Source organism: Trifolium pratense, linkage group LG5 (genome assembly GCF_020283565.1).
Source record: "Trifolium pratense cultivar HEN17-A07 linkage group LG5, ARS_RC_1.1, whole genome shotgun sequence".
Taxonomy (NCBI): domain Eukaryota; kingdom Viridiplantae; phylum Streptophyta; class Magnoliopsida; order Fabales; family Fabaceae; genus Trifolium; species Trifolium pratense.
Genome location: NC_060063.1, coordinates 41982400 through 41999410, shown reverse-complemented (window position 1 = coordinate 41999410; position 17011 = coordinate 41982400). Strand labels below are relative to the sequence as shown.

The 17011-nt window shown below is 33.2% G+C and overlaps 3 protein-coding genes across 4 annotated transcripts; 2 read left to right on the top strand and 1 right to left on the bottom strand.

Moving 5' to 3' along the window:
- Positions 1 to 15: 15 nt before the first annotated feature.
- LOC123886696 lies at positions 16 to 1527 on the bottom strand. Its single transcript, XM_045935988.1, has one exon. The coding sequence runs from the start codon at positions 1525 to 1527 to the stop codon at positions 16 to 18; it is 1512 nt and encodes a 503-aa protein (XP_045791944.1).
- Positions 1528 to 3872: 2345 nt separating this feature from the next.
- Positions 3873 to 10464, top strand: LOC123884639 (ubiquitin-conjugating enzyme E2 34-like). Of its 2 annotated transcripts, none has more exons than XM_045933780.1 (10): positions 3873 to 4033; positions 7020 to 7146; positions 7361 to 7415; positions 8515 to 8553; positions 8690 to 8753; positions 8840 to 8901; positions 8999 to 9038; positions 9220 to 9247; positions 9661 to 9752; positions 9859 to 10464. In XM_045933780.1, the coding sequence occupies exons 2-10, from the start codon at positions 7090 to 7092 to the stop codon at positions 10136 to 10138; spliced, it is 717 nt and encodes a 238-aa protein (XP_045789736.1). In that variant the 5' UTR covers positions 3873 to 4033; positions 7020 to 7089; the 3' UTR covers positions 10139 to 10464. The 2 variants fall into 2 exon arrangements, with proteins under 2 accessions (XP_045789736.1, XP_045789737.1); XM_045933781.1 differs by having other exon boundaries at positions 7017 to 7146.
- Positions 10465 to 12693: 2229 nt separating this feature from the next.
- Positions 12694 to 14281, top strand: LOC123885062. The gene is made up of 3 exons (XM_045934285.1): positions 12694 to 12892; positions 12998 to 13165; positions 13486 to 14281. The coding sequence occupies exons 2-3, from the start codon at positions 13094 to 13096 to the stop codon at positions 13912 to 13914; spliced, it is 501 nt and encodes a 166-aa protein (XP_045790241.1). The 5' UTR covers positions 12694 to 12892; positions 12998 to 13093; the 3' UTR covers positions 13915 to 14281.
- Positions 14282 to 17011: the final 2730 nt, after the last annotated feature.

Genomic DNA, 17011 nt, shown 5'->3' with positions numbered 1-17011 from the left:
AAACTGAGAAACAAATTATGGTTTATCAATTTTTGGAATCATCACAAGAAGGGTATTATTAATAAATGAAATAAGAGAAGGGTTTAGCCAAACTTGGTTGACAAAGTTAAACAGGGAAACTGCTATTGTATCCCAACACTTTTGAAAAAAGATAGCAGGGTAACCATCTTCGCCAGGAGCCTTATGCAGACCCATATCAAATAAAGCTCTTTTGCACTCATTGATTTGGACATTAGCACTAAGTCTGTCATGATGATCATCCACAACATTCGGGTAAGTGGTCCAAGAAACAACGGAGTCACGTATAATTGTATCCTCTTTAAATAAGTCTATAAAAAAATTACGCACAAGGTTTTTCAATATATCTGGGTCACTAACCCACACACCAGAATCATCCTGTAGGGACAAAATTTTATTTTTGCGCCTTCGGATGATTGTTTTGGTGTGATAGTATTTAGTGTTCCGATCTCCATCTGTAATCCACTTGCTCTGAGACTTTTGAAACCAATGACACTCTTCTTGGTAAAGGGTTAAAGCAAGATGCTCCTGAAGCTCTTTCTCAAGGTTCTCAAGGAAATTACTATACCCATAGTTTGGACTATTTTGAATCCCATTTATTCTTGCCAAAAGCTGCTTCTTTCTTTTGAAAATATTTCCAAAAATTTCAAGATTCCATTCTCTTAAGTGGGGCGTAAGACTAGAAATAGAATTGAGCAAATCAGAGCCTCTCTCCCATTTTTCACACAAAAGTCTATGAAAATCCTCATGAGTGATCCAGGCTGCCTCAAACCTAAAAGGACGATTACCTCCATTAAAGGGCTCCCCCTCCGAAAGAACCATAATTGGATGGTGATCAGACTGAACTCTAGGAAGGACCTTAGCAAAACCCTTATGATATTTTAATCTCCACTCCACATTGCAGAGAACACGATCTAGTTTTTTGAAAACTCTGTCACGCCCGTTCCACTTAGGACCTCTCCAAGTAAATTTAGTTCCTATAGTAGTAACCTCCATCAATCTACACTCATTAATCCAATTGGAAAAGTTTAAACATTTTCTGAGATCGGGTTGAACTCCTCCTTTTTTCTCATCAAGACTTGCAATCTCATTGAAGTCCCCCATCATCAGCCAAGGAACCCGAATATTAGCTGCAAGTTCCACTAACTGATGTCGAGTTGTATCTCTTTCATTATCGCGAGGGCTCGCATAAACCACCGTAAGTAGCCAAGAATCAACATCTTTTTCCTTTACTTTAACGTGGATAAAATGAAAATTATTATGTATTACCTCAAACTCAATATCTTGCCTGTTCCAAAGTAACCAAATGCCACCTGAGAAACCTTGAGCTTCAGACACAATGTAATTCTTGAACCCAAGCTTCTTGATTGCCGCACGAGCTACATTGCCGCTACACCGAGTCTCTTGCAAAGCCACCACATCCACTTTGTTTTTCCTGCAAAAATTATTGAGTGCTCTACGAAAATTCAATCCTTGAGCACCCCTACAATTCCAAGAAATCACAATCATTAAAATTAAAAAATAAATAAAAGGATACAAGAAACTGTCGTGTGCACACCACATCAGTTTATTTGCATTTGGATATCATGGGCGTGGCCCATTTGATCATCGCCATCCATCTTGCTAGTAGTGTCTTGAACTTCATTACTATTATTATTAATAGCATGTGCCAAATCACTTACAATATAAGAAATAAACCATTTTTGTCCCATAAGTGTAGCTCAATTGGTAGCTACCAAAGATATTATTGGAGTGTCCGGAGTTCGAACCCTGGATTATACATTTCTCCGCATTAAAATGTGTGAATCTAACCACTAGATTACTTGACAAAAAAAATCATTTGTCAGATTCATCAATTGTCCAATAAATTTTAAAAAATGTTTTTGTTACTTATATTTAAATTTTTTTAAAAATGAATTATAAAAATGAAAGATAAATTTTTTATACTGTACTACTACTTTTTATAAAAATGAAACAACGTTCATATCTTTTATGCTTTGCTGGCAATGAATGGTAATGAATTAGAATTAAAAAAAAAAAAGACATTAAACTACATTTACTCAATATAATATTAATGTAAAATATACGTAAATGTGGAAAAACTTGGTAGATCCGGTGAGATTCATTTGAGAGTTTTTGATGAGTTGTATGGATATTTAAAAAATGTGGTTGAATTGTTTAAATAATCGGAAAGTATGAAATAATATTAGAAATTGAATGAGACTACTCACTTAGGGCCCGTTTGGTGCGCAGGATAGCATAGTGACATGATAGGATATAAAACAGGATAAGAATAGGATAGGATAACAGCAGGATAACAGTTATACGCAGTTATCATATCCCGTGTTTGGTGCACACAGGATAACAAACATAATAACTATTATATTTTGTTTTTAATACATACTTGCTCATAATAATATGATAAGATATATAACATATTTAATTGACAAAATTACTCTTGTAAAACAATTGTTATTTTTTTAAAATTATTTTGTAATACTTTGAATTTTATAAATAAAAAATATAAATAAGTAATCAAATAACTTTATATAATTTTAAATAAAAATCATGAGAAAATAATCAAGTTTAATTTTTTATATGAATCATGATCAAATAAATAATTCAATAATATATACATGTTAGATAAGCTAAATAAATATATGATATATCTCATACGTAAATAATAAAACAAATATTGCAAAAGAATTATATTTAATTTTTTATAAAATTTAAATTAATATCCCTATTTGTCAATTTTTTAATAATCATTTTACTTTAAAATATTGTAATTTTAGTAAAATTTTAATTTTTTAGAATATATAAATTACAAAATTACCCCTATGAGAAAATCACATATATATTTAAAAATTAATTATTTTATTATTTATATTTTATTAATTTTATTTTATGTATTTTAAAATATATTTTATAAAATAAATCAGTAATTTTTTTTTTCTTATCCTATCCTGCTGGTAACCCAGCTCAAATTCAGGATAAGAATTATAACTAGAGAGACAGGATAGGATAAGCTTCAGGATTAACTTATCATATCCTGCTGTATCACCAAACACTGGATTGCGGCAGAATATGATACAGTTATCCTATCCTGTCTCTTATCCTGTGCACCAAACAGACCCTTAAAGAATTTAAATGAGTGTAATAAATAGTTATGCCTTTATGAAGATGGTTCATTATCGCACTTATTATCATTTGCTCTCTTTTCAATTTTAAATACAATATAAGAAATAAGTCATTTTTGTACTATAACTGTAGCTCAATTGGTAGCTATCAGAGATATTATTGAAGTGGCCGGGGTTCAAACCCCAAATTCCACATTTTTCCGTATTTAAATGTGCGAATCTAACCACTAGGCTACTTGAAAAAAAAATAATTTCAGATTCATCAATTATCAAATAAATTTAAAAAATGTTTTTTTTACTTATATTTAAAATTCAAAAAAATGAATTATAAAAATGAAAGATAATTTTTTTATACTGTACTACTACTTTTTAAATTAAATATTTGTCAGCCCCCAACAAAAAATCAAACAATGGACCAAAAAGTCATGATGACTAAAATAACACGTCAACATGAATAAAAAGTACAACTGTTCCTATGTGTTCCGAAATATCTACAAAGTAACTTAAGGGTTAAAATAGTCAACTAGATAAAAAGTCAGGTTACACTTTGATTGCGAAAGAGGGTTGTTTGGCGGTGTATAACAGCGACGATCTAAAATCGATTCTCTCTATAATCGATTCTATTTTTTCTACAAAACGAAAAATGAAAACGCAGTTATAGACTCACTCTATCTCTACTCTCTCTCTCTCTCTCTCTCTCTCTCTCTCTCTCTCTCTCTCTCTCTCTCTCTCTCTCTCTCTCTCTCTCTCTCTCTCTCTCTCTTTCATTATTCAACGCCGCCGTTTTGGAAAGGGGCAAATAATTTACGCGCAATTACACGATTTTGCCACCAATTTTTTCTTCACCTGATTAAATTGGGGAAATCAGATCTCAGGTAAATTTCTATCTTTCTTCTTCTTTTCATTTCGCGTGGAAATCGAATTTCATAATTCCAGCTTCACGTTGAATCGCAAGGCTTGATTTGTTATATTTTTTGATTTTGGGATTTTTTGTTTTAGATTTTTTTTATAGTGGGATTTGACCAAGGCTTGATTTTTATTATTTGTTTGTGTAAATTTTTAATTTTTGATTTATGGGTCATTGTTGATTTTGAGATTCGTTGTGGGAAATAATGGGAAATGCTTATTACCCTAGAATTAATTTACCATCCTCCATCCCCAATTTTTATTTACCCTAATTTTTGTTTGGATCATGGTGTTTAGGTGGAATTGCTTCAGTTATAGGTATAACATTGAAAGGTATATTTCAAGGGAATTCTATAATTTAGGTGAAATGTTTGTATAGACTGGGCAAGGTTCTGCACAATAAGAATTTGTCGGTGTAGATAGGTTTATATTGAGAGATGAATGGATTTGGATTGCTGTGGTTTGTTACTTTGTTGGTTATTGATGTTCAGATGTGATTGTTGTTCTAACTAGGTTTTATAATCTACTCCCTCATGTCCCTATTATAAGAAAAAAATTACTTTTTAGATTCGTTGAGTAACTGATGTGTCTGACCTATGCATCAGTTATTCAATGAACTTAAAAAATAATTTTTGTTATAGTAGGAGAGGGAAAGGAACGATGAGGTGGCAAAGAATGCATGAGGAGTGCATGTGCTGCATGAGGAATTGGTTATATATATAGTGCTTAGTAGAAAGAGAATATTCATTCACGTATTTTGTTAGTTTGTGTGGATCACTTTCATAGTGATTTGGGGCACTTAGTGCTTTGGGGCTAGTAGAATCTCTCTGCTAGTTTGTTACTTTGTTTTCTTCATTCTGTTTTCATATTGTATTTGCTTATTCTCATCAATACAAACTCTATTTCCATTCCATTCCATTCCATAATTCATACACAAACCTATCATTTGTTGTATGTCTTCTGTGGTATTTCTAGTTTCTGGTTGGAGGGTCTTATAAAGTCATCTGGATAGCTAATCCTCCTCAAAATTCACAAACGATTATCACACCAAAAAAGAAGATATACATGCAGATGCAGTTATGTTGGTTCTGACTAAGTTGGCGTCTTCTTTTTTGCATTTGAGTTGACTGTTGGTACCAGCTCAGTCATGTTGCCAAATGTTATAATCTTAAACAACAAGGGAATTATCTTGTTGAGTCCTTTTACAAATGAGATCACCAGTTTTAATAGATTGACTTTTAGTCATTAGAGATAGTTAAAGGACAGCTCCCTTGATTTCATGCCACATAATTCATGAATTCTCTTGTATCAATTCTTCATACTAAATAATGTTGATCCCTATGTTGTTAATCTCGGATAGCGGCGTGTAGCGCCGAACCTCAAAAATGCTATTGCGGTATAGCGGGTAGCGCTATAGCGGTATAGCGGTCATGTACAAATTAAACATAAATTCCAACAACATACATAAATACTAAAATAGGAAAATACACAAAATTAAAAGGACTTTCTTACTTAATAATTATACTAAATATTGTCATTTACCATCAAAATAGGTTCTAAATAAAGACTAATAACATTCCATGAAGTTCTAGAAGTACTCGAAATGACATCCCATTAAAATTCTAGAAGTACTCAAAATGACATACCATTAAAATTCTAGAAGTACTCAAAATGACATCCCATTAAAATAAAGCATAAGCAAGTTCTAAAAGTAGACAAAATAATGACAAGCCATTAATCTTTTGAAGCCCTTGAGACCACATCTGCTTCTGCCTCATCTTCACTTCTAAGCTCCACCACATTAAGGTTTGAGAAAGGAACAAACCTTGTAAGAAGAGGAGAAGAGCAGTTGATTTGGAGAAAGGAAACAGAGGAGTCGATTTGGTGAAGGAGATGTTGAAGGAGAAGAGGTGATTTGGTGAAGGAGTCCGTTGAAGGAGAAGGGGAGAAGAGCGTGATGTGAGAAAAGAAAGAAGAAACAACTCAAATAGAAAAGTAAATCACGTGTTGTGATGTGTTGGTAGCTTTTTGATGTGTAGAAAAGTGCAAAATACCCCTCACTTATGATTTATTTCCAAAATAAAGATTTTCATCAATTTTTTTTCCCTCCAAAACGCTAAAGCGGCCAAATAGCGCTACCAAAACGCTACGCCACCGCTAACAAAACACTATTTTCCTGCAAATAGCGGCCGCTATTTCCGCTTCTCTAAATAGCGGAAAGCAGTCTTATAGCATAGCAGAGAGGTGGTAAAACGCTATGCTATAGCGCTATAGCACGCTATAGCGCCGCTATTAACATCCTAGGTTGATCCTAAAATTTAAATGATGATATTGTACAAGTGTGTATTCGTGTAATGTTAGCAGTGCACGTATATCTCCACCATATTCATATTTTACTTAGAAGTTACTCCTATTGGGAATGTACAGTATCCTTTCTGTGTGTCAGAATTCTGTTAGAAACAGCTGGCGTTTCAGTTAGGAGTTAGTTACATTACATCTAGTTGTACTATAACTACACAATTCCACTATCATACAATCAGAATGAATGTACAAGAACATTTCATATCAAACTCTCTGGAATTCTCTCCGACTTTCCTTCTATTTCTCTACTTCTCTACTTCTAATAACTCTGTTTTACCGTCATTATGGTACCAGTTTGTTTCGATTTATAATATTTTACAGAGATTGCTTATTATTACCACCTTATTCTAGGTTTGCTCTTGTACTAATTCTTGAATACTAAAAAATGCGGTGGATCATATATTGAATTGATAACAGCTTATATTGTGTTTATGTACGTTGTGTTGTGCATGTATGTGTATCTGCACCACCTTTTATGGTTTAGTTACTCCATTCTTTTTTTGTTACGGTGCTTGTTTGTAATGTTGCTTATCATGAGGTCCTAATTATATTTTCAATATATTGATGTGTACGTTCTTAATCAATGATTAGCAGGAAATTTCTTTTGAGAATAAAGAAACAGAGTATAGTGTAGTGCCTCTTGATACTGCTCTGAATTAGTTGAATGGCGGAGAAAGCATGCGTTAAGCGTCTTCAGAAGGAGTATAGAGCCCTTTGTAAAGTAAGTACATAATCTTTTGTTTTTCTAACTAGCCACTATTTATTTTTGTTCTTAATACAATGCGTCTATAGTTTCTTAATACGTTTTTTATGATTGATCAATCTACATGTATTTTACTAAGGTAGATTTTTTGGGTCTGTATCAATTGCCTAGATCATGGTATTTAAAGAGTATTTCAAGTAGACAATGCTTAATTCTATTATTGTATTTGCAGGAGCCAGTTTCTCATATTGTGGCTCGCCCTTCACCAAGTGATATTCTTGAGTGGCGTAAGTTTGTTTCACAGTTACATTTCATATATGGTTCATCTTGAATCTTTGGTACATGTATTCATGAATGTTGTTGACCCCGTGACTAACTGGAAGTGTTGTCGATGGTGGATGGTGGTTAATGGCGGCGAGCCAAAATCCACCATAAACATATAGCGGAAGGCCTAACGGGAAATGGCTGATGCACGTCGGACAAACAAAAACTTATTTTATGTATTATATATATTCGCACATAAAAACAACAGAAATAAATAAAAGAACAATTGAAAAACAGAACTAAGAACCAAATTCAGTTGATTTAAGATAATAATTTAAAAACTGGGTGTCAATAAACAATTAAAAAAAATACTTAAGAAATTTAAACAGGGAAAATAAAGAATTAAATATAGAAGAAACAAAACAAACCAGAAAATGAAGAAATAAAAGCAAATAAAGAAATAAATGAGAAAAAAACGAAGAAACAGAATACTCATCAATAAGAAATAGAAAACAGAGAGAACATAGAGCTTTGTGGTGGTTTGCTGGTTGCAGCTTGGTCGTCGGGTGGTCGCAGTTGGGTGGTGGTGGTGGCCGCAAGTAGTTGCACACGGCGTAGAGGAAGAGAGCAGGGCAGAGAGCTAAGAAGCGAAGTGCGTAGAAAGAAGAGAGTAAACTGGTAAAATATCTATTTTTAGGGTTTATTAGAATTTAAACCCATTTTGAGCTTGGGTTGGGTCGGGTTACACGTCCTAGCCCGTGTTTTTTGTGAGAAAAAAATACCTTTTCCGCTTTATTTTCTCTTTTTCCGCAACGCCACCATGACTGTAACCCTTGTGGTGGCCGCCATGCAAAATCCGCCACACCACCACTTCTCTACGGCGCCCTGTTGAAATTCCGCCACCGATATCTGCGATGGCAGATATTCGACAACACTGCTAACTGGTCAGTGGTCACAACGCAGCAACCTTGCTTTTGCTCCTAAGCGCTCTTTCCTTAATGCTTCTATATTGTCAGTAAGAAAGGAAAATATTGTATTGTCTTGTCAGCAACTTAATTCTAATTTATTGGTCAAGGAGTGATTGATACTTGTTGCTGATCTTATTATGTGTTTATGTCTCAGATTATGTATTGGAAGGAAGCGAGGGAACACCTTTTGCAGGTTTAACGCTGAATATTCCAGATGCCATTTTGTTTTTAGGCTTCAGCCATAACGTGCTTTAATTTTGCATGTCCCAACACCCAATTTATTGCTATCTCAATTTATATTGTATTTATGTTTTTTGGTTGCTTTTTAGGTGGATATTACTATGGAAAAATTAAGTTTCCTCCAGAATATCCATATAAACCTCCTGGAATCAGGTGACTTCTTGCTGCTGTATGCTTGATCATTCTAATTTTCATTCATTTGGTCTGTTATAACCAAGTTCATACTTTCTATGATGTAGCATGACAACACCTAATGGAAGGTTCATGACACAGAAAAAGATCTGTTTATCAATGAGTGATTGTAAGTTCTTTAAACTATCCGAAGACAAACTAATTTTTATCATAGTTACCCATATTGCTACAGTTTAATTTTTCTACGGGGTTTTCTGTTTTTGCAGTTCATCCTGAATCTTGGAATCCAATGTGGTCTGTATCAAGGTCAGAATGCTCACATTTTGAAGTTCTTTTCCGTGGTTTACTCCCTTTTGTGTTTTTATTTATTCTGACTTTTGAAATTTGTTTGTATTCTTTTGCTCACGCGATATGTATCTGAGATTAATAGTAGGTGCTGATGATTACTTTATAGTTTTGTACTGATGTTTCCAATTTATGAATGCAGCATACTTACCGGGCTTCTTTCATTCATGGTATGTTATGGTTTCTTCATATTTCTTAAATTTCTAATTGAACTCTAGTTTCTACCCTCTGGTATGGTAATTGTGTGCTCAGAAGTTATTATCGCTCTTGCAAATTGCCTCATTTGGCGATTTTTTGGGTGGGTTGGTGAGGATGGAAGGGGAGTTAAAGATCGAGTAGCCATATTAGTCTTGTCTTTGTTCTACATATTATATTATAGCTAAACAAAAGCATACATCCTTAGAACTTGGTGGACTCCCTAGTTGTAGGTGTTGATAACGGTAGTGCAGTTGTTGATAGAGTCCATTAAATACATTTTTTTTTTAAATGGCAAATGTTACGCAATCGATAATACTTCATGACAGATGCTGTGTTATGTTATTTTTAGAGCTTTTGATATATATGGCTGACTTCTCTTTTACAGATGGACACCAGTCCAACCACTGGCAGTGTAACCACCACTACTGCCGAGAAGCAGCGTCTAGCAAAATCTTCACTTGCTTTCAATTGCAAAAAGTAAGTATAACCATTATATTGCACTAGCCATTCATGATGGAATCGAGCATTGAGTAATATCTCTGTGATTTGTCTTCCACAATTAAATGCTGTTGTTTCCATACAGTGCAACATTCAGGAAAATGTTCCCCGAGTACGTTGATAATTACAACCTGCAGCAAGAGCAAGCTGCTTCAGAACAGCATGCCTCATCAGAGTCTCATCAGGATAAAAGTTCAAGGTCTGTTTCAGAAACGAATTTAGACTCAGCCGGAGAAGACATGAAAAAGGTAGAAGGATTGAATGCTGTGAGGAGAAACAAAAAACAACCATTTCCAACATGGTTGATGTTTTTGCTCTTCTCCATCTTTGGAGTTGTTATGGCATTACCTCTGCTTCAGCTGTGAATCTCTTACGGGTATAAGAATCCGTAAAGGGTTTTCATGGTACTAGTTCTTTATGTTCTGCTTAGGTTGTCATGTCTAACAGGATTTGTATAGGAAATATTGGACATGGAGGCTGTGTTAAAGATATGATTTTACTCCTTTGTGTCTATGTTGCCAGTTTCTTGGTATTGATATACTTGTCATGTCATGATGTTCCTCTTATAATGTTTTTGAGGCTTGTCTTCTTCTAGTCTTGGTTGGTTAAAACACTGTTTGACTATGGACTCCATTATAGTATACACTCTAGAATGGATATATTATATATATATTAAGAGTTTTTTCAAAAATGTGGGCAACCGTGAGTGTGGTCGTAGCAATCGTATTTGACTGATTCTTTATAATATCAAAGATTGCGACTGTGATTTAAAATCTTAATTTGATTAAAATATGATGTATTTAGTCTCTGTTATTAGTAAAGGCTGTGTCTTGCAACTAGAACAAAGGTTCGTGCTTGCGAATATTTAGGAGACTATGCCTTCTGGATTGCCATGAAATTTGTTTCTAGTTCATCCTTCTTTGCCTCCTTTGCAGCTTCACTTTTCTCAGAAAGGAGGTAAGCTTGTTTGTCCGGATGAAACTTCAAAGCAATTATGAATTTGACGGATCCCTTTGACGGAGACAAGGACAAGTAGGATCATTATCAAAGAGAGATTTTTTTTTGCCACCTTACCTATTAATAGACAAGTAACCCACAATCGATGTTTCTTGCCTATTTGGAGTTTTAGCTTACTTGTTTGAAGTTTCTTCCGGTGGATTATACTCGAAATGGCCACGTCGGGCGCCCCCTCTGAGTGGCTTACTTGTTCATTTTTTGGATTACTAGAAGCAAAACTCATGATGGAGACGAAGGAAGGAAAATGATGAATGTTAAACGATAGCATTAAAATGGGACGAAGAGAAGAAAATGTGAAGACGAAGAGAAGAAGTGCCGTAATTTTTTATTTTTTAAATGAGATGGATTATTATTTTTTAAAAGAGCATGAATGAATAAAAAATTTATTTGGCTAAAGACTGTTTTTTCCTTCATAATTATCAAAACAAAAAAAAAAAGACTTTTTTTGGCTAAAAAAAAGGAATTTTTTTTGTCATAAAAAGAAAGAAATTGAAGATGAAGTGGTGCATAAACGAAAATAGTGCAGATTTGATTTTAGCTAGATTTGTTATATTTTTATTTTAGCTAAATGTGTTATTTTCTTTTACTATTTTTAGGTAGATTTGTTATATTTTTATTTTAGCTAAATGTGTTATTTTTTTAAACTATCTTTTAGGCAACATTTTCATTCAATAAAATTATAGAGATTTTTCTAAGTTTGGTGAATTCCAAATTATTCGGGTGAATTTCAGAAATCTAGTGGATTTCAGAATTTTTTGTGACGATACCTGTATTTTATTATAGGATTAGCGCTTGCTATTACTTCGAGCTTCCAACTGCGTCAGAAAGCAAAGGTAAAGTAAAACGGATTGATTAAATACGGTCCCAAATTAGGGAAGAAATTGTAACACCATAATGATTAATAATGTTTCTCCACTTCTGTTGCTAAACGTTACTTTCATAATCTAACTCCAATTAATTCAATAACTTTCAGTTCTTCTTTGAGAGGTAACTTCATTCATTTAGAATAGTTTTTGCTGATATTTTGTATAGGATATGATCAAAATTTATTCTACAATTAAGGTTCTTGATACACTAAAAAAAAAAGTTGCTCGATGTTGGTCTAGTTCGTAAGAAGCTATAGTTTAACTTCTGTTGCCGATAGGAAGACGTTGTTAGTGAGTAATATGTAAGTAATTTCTTTAGTCTTGTGAGTCTCAGGACTCAACTCACCTTCACCTTTTGTTCTTCCAATTACTTGGCAAATAACTTAGTTCCCTAAAAGTCTAGAGATGTCGACGGATATTTACGGGCACTAGTCTCTGCCGGCTAACTTAGTTCCCTAAACGTCTAGAGATCTCGATGGATATTCACGGGCACTAGTCTCCGCCGGCTATCCTACTCGTTTGATAAAAAATTTACATGTGCCAGCCCTCACGGGTAACGTACAAATGAAACAGTACAGTTATTTTTGTTAAAAGTCAGTAGGGTACATGTACAAATACTTTAACCCTGTCTGGTTGCGTGTACAAGAAATACTCGTTTATTTTATCCGCAGATATTGGTGATTACAAACTTTTATGAATCTCTAAACCTATTATGAGACTAGACTCTCCTCAAATGAATTTCATCTGCCATTTTTTTTTGTTTTGATCTTATTTGATTTTATATTTTTACAATATTTTCATGGATTTTTTTTACCATTTTGTTAGTATTTTTTCTGTGTTAACCCTCTGGTTCTTAAGTAAGGAGCAGATAATCTGAAGTTCGGCTACAAAATAAGTAAAATCTGGCCAATAAATTATTCATCTCATAAATTGAATTCGGGTTCTCCCGAATGATTCAATTTTGTTAGTATTTTTATTGGCAATATATATTACTCAAGTAATTTGATCTGATACAGAGAATCTTTAATTTTGATCTACTGTGTTATATAAGACAAATCATCACTGTATTAATGCACCTTCATATATTCAGGCAATTTCTTCTTTCATAAGAAAAAAGTGAATGAAAAGTTCAAAATTGCAATACCTTTTATAGTTCCTGTCATTTCCATATCTCACCATGTGATATTGATATCTTTTGAAGAGTTGTTGAAGTTTCCCTTTTGTACATTCAACATAGTAAATTCCAAATCTCATGTGTATTAATTTGCTGTAAAAGTTTAGAAGCTATTATTTCTCATTTTAATGCTGTTTTTTACAATCAGACATTATTCTTTTGTGTAGTTGAAGTACCATATCATACCAAACAAGAGTTTCTCTTGAGGTCTTCATAGCTTGGAAATTTTATTCTTCTCAAGTTTATGGTTTTTGTTGATAATCATGAACAAATCTTCAGCACAACCAAGCCATTTTGATGATTATGGATTTGATCTGCATCAAGACTTTTCCATGGTACTAATTTTTTTCAATTGTTGGTTTTTATCGTAGTTAATGCATGTTTTGATTTACGGTGAGTTTGTCAGAATTACAGGGTTTGTAATTTGTATAAGTATTTAGTTTTGTGTGATTCTACAATGTGAAAGTTTCGTGCGAGTTTGGATTGCCACTGACTTTGGCGAAATCACTGTGATTTTGTTGAAGCTATAAAATGTAGTTTTTGACGGAATCCACTTTGGCACATTGTGATTCTGTCAAACTCACCGCTTATCTAAACACGCGCGAAACATGGACATAGTTCTCACTATATATTTTTTTGTTTTGTCTTTCACTAGTTTTTGGAGGAAGCAAAGGAACATGGACATGAATCAAAGCTAAAGAATTCATCAGTGTACCCTGAAGAAGGATCTAAAAAACCAGGATCAGAGAAAGAGACCAAAAGAAAGAAATCATGGAAAAGTTTATTGACTTCATGGTTGAAATTTGATAAGAAAAACAAGGTTCAAGAAACATCTAAGTCCAACAACAATCCTAAATCAAAAGTTTCTGAGAAAAAACATGGTCATGTTTCTGGTCCAGTTCATAACTCCTACAAAGGTTATGATCATGGAAAACAGCCGAAGCGTCCATTTTCTGGACCTCTAATGACAAGTTTGTTTAAACCTACAAAGATAGAAGAGAATGAGATACCTTATATGACTCTAGATGAACAAAATAGTTCGCATCCTGTTCGAAACTATGGTCCCCTTTATCTGGTTAGTTGAATCTTTGTATCACTATTTATGTAACACTGAACGCTTTAGATTGAAGGCGACACGTATCATTGTCTGACACGGACAAGATACTGACACATTTCGTTACATTCGATCATTTTATTTTCTTAAATTATCAGTATCTACGTATTAGTGTCAGTGTCATATCCGGAGTTCACGTCTGTTAGTGCAAATTCTGGTTAATCTTTGGCTAAAAGAATGGGGTCTTGTGCATTGGCTGTGTTGAGAGATTTTTGCTGACTAATGCAATAGAAAAGACCCTAGCAAGAAGAATGATTTTGTACTTTTTTTACTTTGAATATGATTTGTATTTGGTAGTATTTGATTAAGGAAAAACAAAATCAGACTAAGTAATTAACATCTAGCATATGTTTGGTTCGACTTATTTATTTATTTTTTTTATAATATTTGATTCGAATTTTCAATTTTTAACCGTGTGTCATTCCTATCACGTTGCTGCAATAGTCTCAGTCTTTGGTGTCAACTCCACTGGAGGGGCTCCAATTGTGATCTCGACTTTTCAATTTTTTTATCATTGAATAACCTCCAAACAAAAAAATATGAATGGTCTAAATTCGAATGGAGAAAATTTTCATGAGACAGAATCTATTCGCCATTAGGTATATAGTAAAATTTACATGGAAAGGGGTTTCTTAGAGGTTAAGATCTTACAAGTTTTGATTACTTTAGGTAAAGTGGAAGCACACAATAAGGCATTGAGGCTTTGACAAAAATTAGGCATTATGAAGGCAAGAGACTCCAATTTGCTTTACTTGTCTACTACATGTGACCTGCAAATCACATACTATAATGTTTTGCCTGTACTTTGTACAGAAGGGGCAAATCTAATGACTCAAATCTTGTATTAAAAAAATCCAATTACTTCAATTTTATTTTATTTTTTTGGCTTTCACCACCAGTTGAATCTGATTCAGGGGTTAGTTATGACATCAAGTAGTTTCATCCTTCTCCCGATCGCAGTTGCGGGGGATTGAACCGCAGTCATTCCTACCAAGTTCAACGCCAATCACCACTGAACCAATTAATGATTAGTCAATTACTTCAATTTTAAATTCCCCTTCTCCAAATTTTTAAAAAAATGATAAATACAGTAATTTTTTAAAAGATAGATATAAAATTTAAGCCATATGATTTTGATCCACAATGTCAGTGTGAATCACCTAAAGGGTCAAGGTTAGGAGGAAAAAACTAAAGGTAGTACTATATTGGGTAGCAATAGTCAATAACCAAGGGATGTGTGAAAAAGAAAAGACAACATTATTAACAAAAAAAATGGACATGTGCCTGCCATTGTCTAGGAAACCGAACTAAGAGAGAAAATTATTTTACTAAAGTGTCTCGTTATGTTAAGATATATTAAAAGAGAAATTCAACATTTAATGATACAAGAAATTTAATGTTTCAAAAGTTAAAATACACAAATTAGTATTTAATAATTTCTATTTTTGTTTTCTTAACATGTGTCTTAAGGGCACAAGTTAACATTCTCCTTTACTAAAATATTCTTCACTTTTATCGTAAAAATATAAAGTTGAAGATATTGAATCATGAGGATGCAAATAATATAATTAGAGAGTATTATTAAAAAAAAAAATGCTAAACAATGCCCCCGGGGCACTGGTTAAGGATATCAAAGTGGAAATTTTATCGTGGAAATTGTGAATTCAATACCTTAAAGATGTAAAAAATTATTATCTCTCATCATTAATTTTATTCTTTCTTTCTTTTTTTAGTATGCTTAACTAGTGCCCCGGGGGCACTGTTTAGCATGACCCTTAAAAAAATAATAATCAATATATTAAAACAAGCCGGTAAATGCGTTGGGTAAGAGAAAAATCGGGTCAAATGTTCCAAGATCACAAGAGGAAGATGTCACATCTTCATAAAAAATCTTAAGAAATTAGGCCCCGTTTGGACCTACTTATTTTCTACTTTTCTACTTCTCCTTGAAAGAAATAGAAAAGTAGAGAATTGTATTTGATCATATTTCTCCTTAAAAGAATCATAGAAATAAAGTACAGAAGTAGAAAATAAGGAGAAGTTTGGCCAAACACAATTTTTTACTTGTTTACTACTTTTGAGAAAAAGAAAAAAAGTATAAAAAAAGTAGGGCCAAACGGAACCTTAGGTGAATGAGTCACCTTTTTTATAAATCTAATATTTTTTTTACTGTCTATATGAGACTTAACCACTCATATTTTTTTTATAAATTAAGAGAATCTAGATATCAAGGTAGCTATAAATATTAGTTATATAATTTTTTGAGAGATTATATTTGAGAATAAAAGATTATTTGTAAGAAAACATTTTTGTCGGATTTGGGTCCCTTGAGTTTGAGAGTTGAGAAAGGGGAATCTAAACAATAGAGGGTGAACTCCTACCTTAAACATTAGCTTATCTGCTGTATTGATGTTGAAATTGGCTACTAAGTTATTCATTTATTTTCTAATCCGTGTTTTAAGGTAAAGGTATCATGTACTAAAAAAGTGTTTATTCAAAATCACATTATTCATTATGTTGGAACAAGGTTGAAATTTGGTGGAAAGTTGTTTGAAATTTAGTAAGAAATGAACACAAGTGTTGAAAATTAATGTGTATAATGTGAATTTAGAAAGAAAAAAAAAATCAATAAATTCCACAGGAAAAAACGTTATAACTCTTGATGTATTAATTTTTTAATATCTGAAATTGAAAAAATAATTCAATTATTTTTAATAATTAGTGCTTACTCAATTATAAGATGGTATCAGAGCCTCTCCACGATCCACTGGACTGATGTCAACTACTGACCGGACAATCCACCATTTATATTCGCGCCTCAAGCCCGATAGCGTTGGATGTGAGCGGGGATGTTAACAAATTCCACATCGGTTGGAAGATGACATATGTATTTATAAAGTAGAGACAATCCTCACCTTACAAGCCGATTTTGTAAGGATGAGTTAGACCCAATATTCAATTATAAGTTTTCTGTATGTTATAAGTGCATACATTTTTATTGTGTGTGCTTGTTCTTTTCTGATTATTTTAGGGTGGTCGATGTGCCATATTTGAGTGGTTTGATACC

Excerpts from the sequence above, each read along its gene's own strand:
- LOC123886696 (XM_045935988.1), bottom strand. The coding sequence starts at position 1,527 with ATGATTGTGATTTCTTGGAATTGTAGGGGTGCTCAAGGATTGAATTTT.
- LOC123884639 (XM_045933780.1), top strand. The coding sequence starts at position 7,090 with ATGGCGGAGAAAGCATGCGTTAAGCGTCTTCAGAAGGAGTATAGAGCC. Across the intron at positions 8,902-8,998 it reads CTGTTTATCAATGAGTGATT|TTCATCCTGAATCTTGGAAT; the intron begins GTAAGTTCTTTA and ends CTGTTTTTGCAG. Across the intron at positions 9,753-9,858 it reads CTTGCTTTCAATTGCAAAAA|TGCAACATTCAGGAAAATGT; the intron begins GTAAGTATAACC and ends GTTTCCATACAG.
- LOC123885062 (XM_045934285.1), top strand. The coding sequence starts at position 13,094 with ATGAACAAATCTTCAGCACAACCAAGCCATTTTGATGATTATGGATTT. Across the intron at positions 13,166-13,485 it reads TGCATCAAGACTTTTCCATG|TTTTTGGAGGAAGCAAAGGA; the intron begins GTACTAATTTTT and ends GTCTTTCACTAG.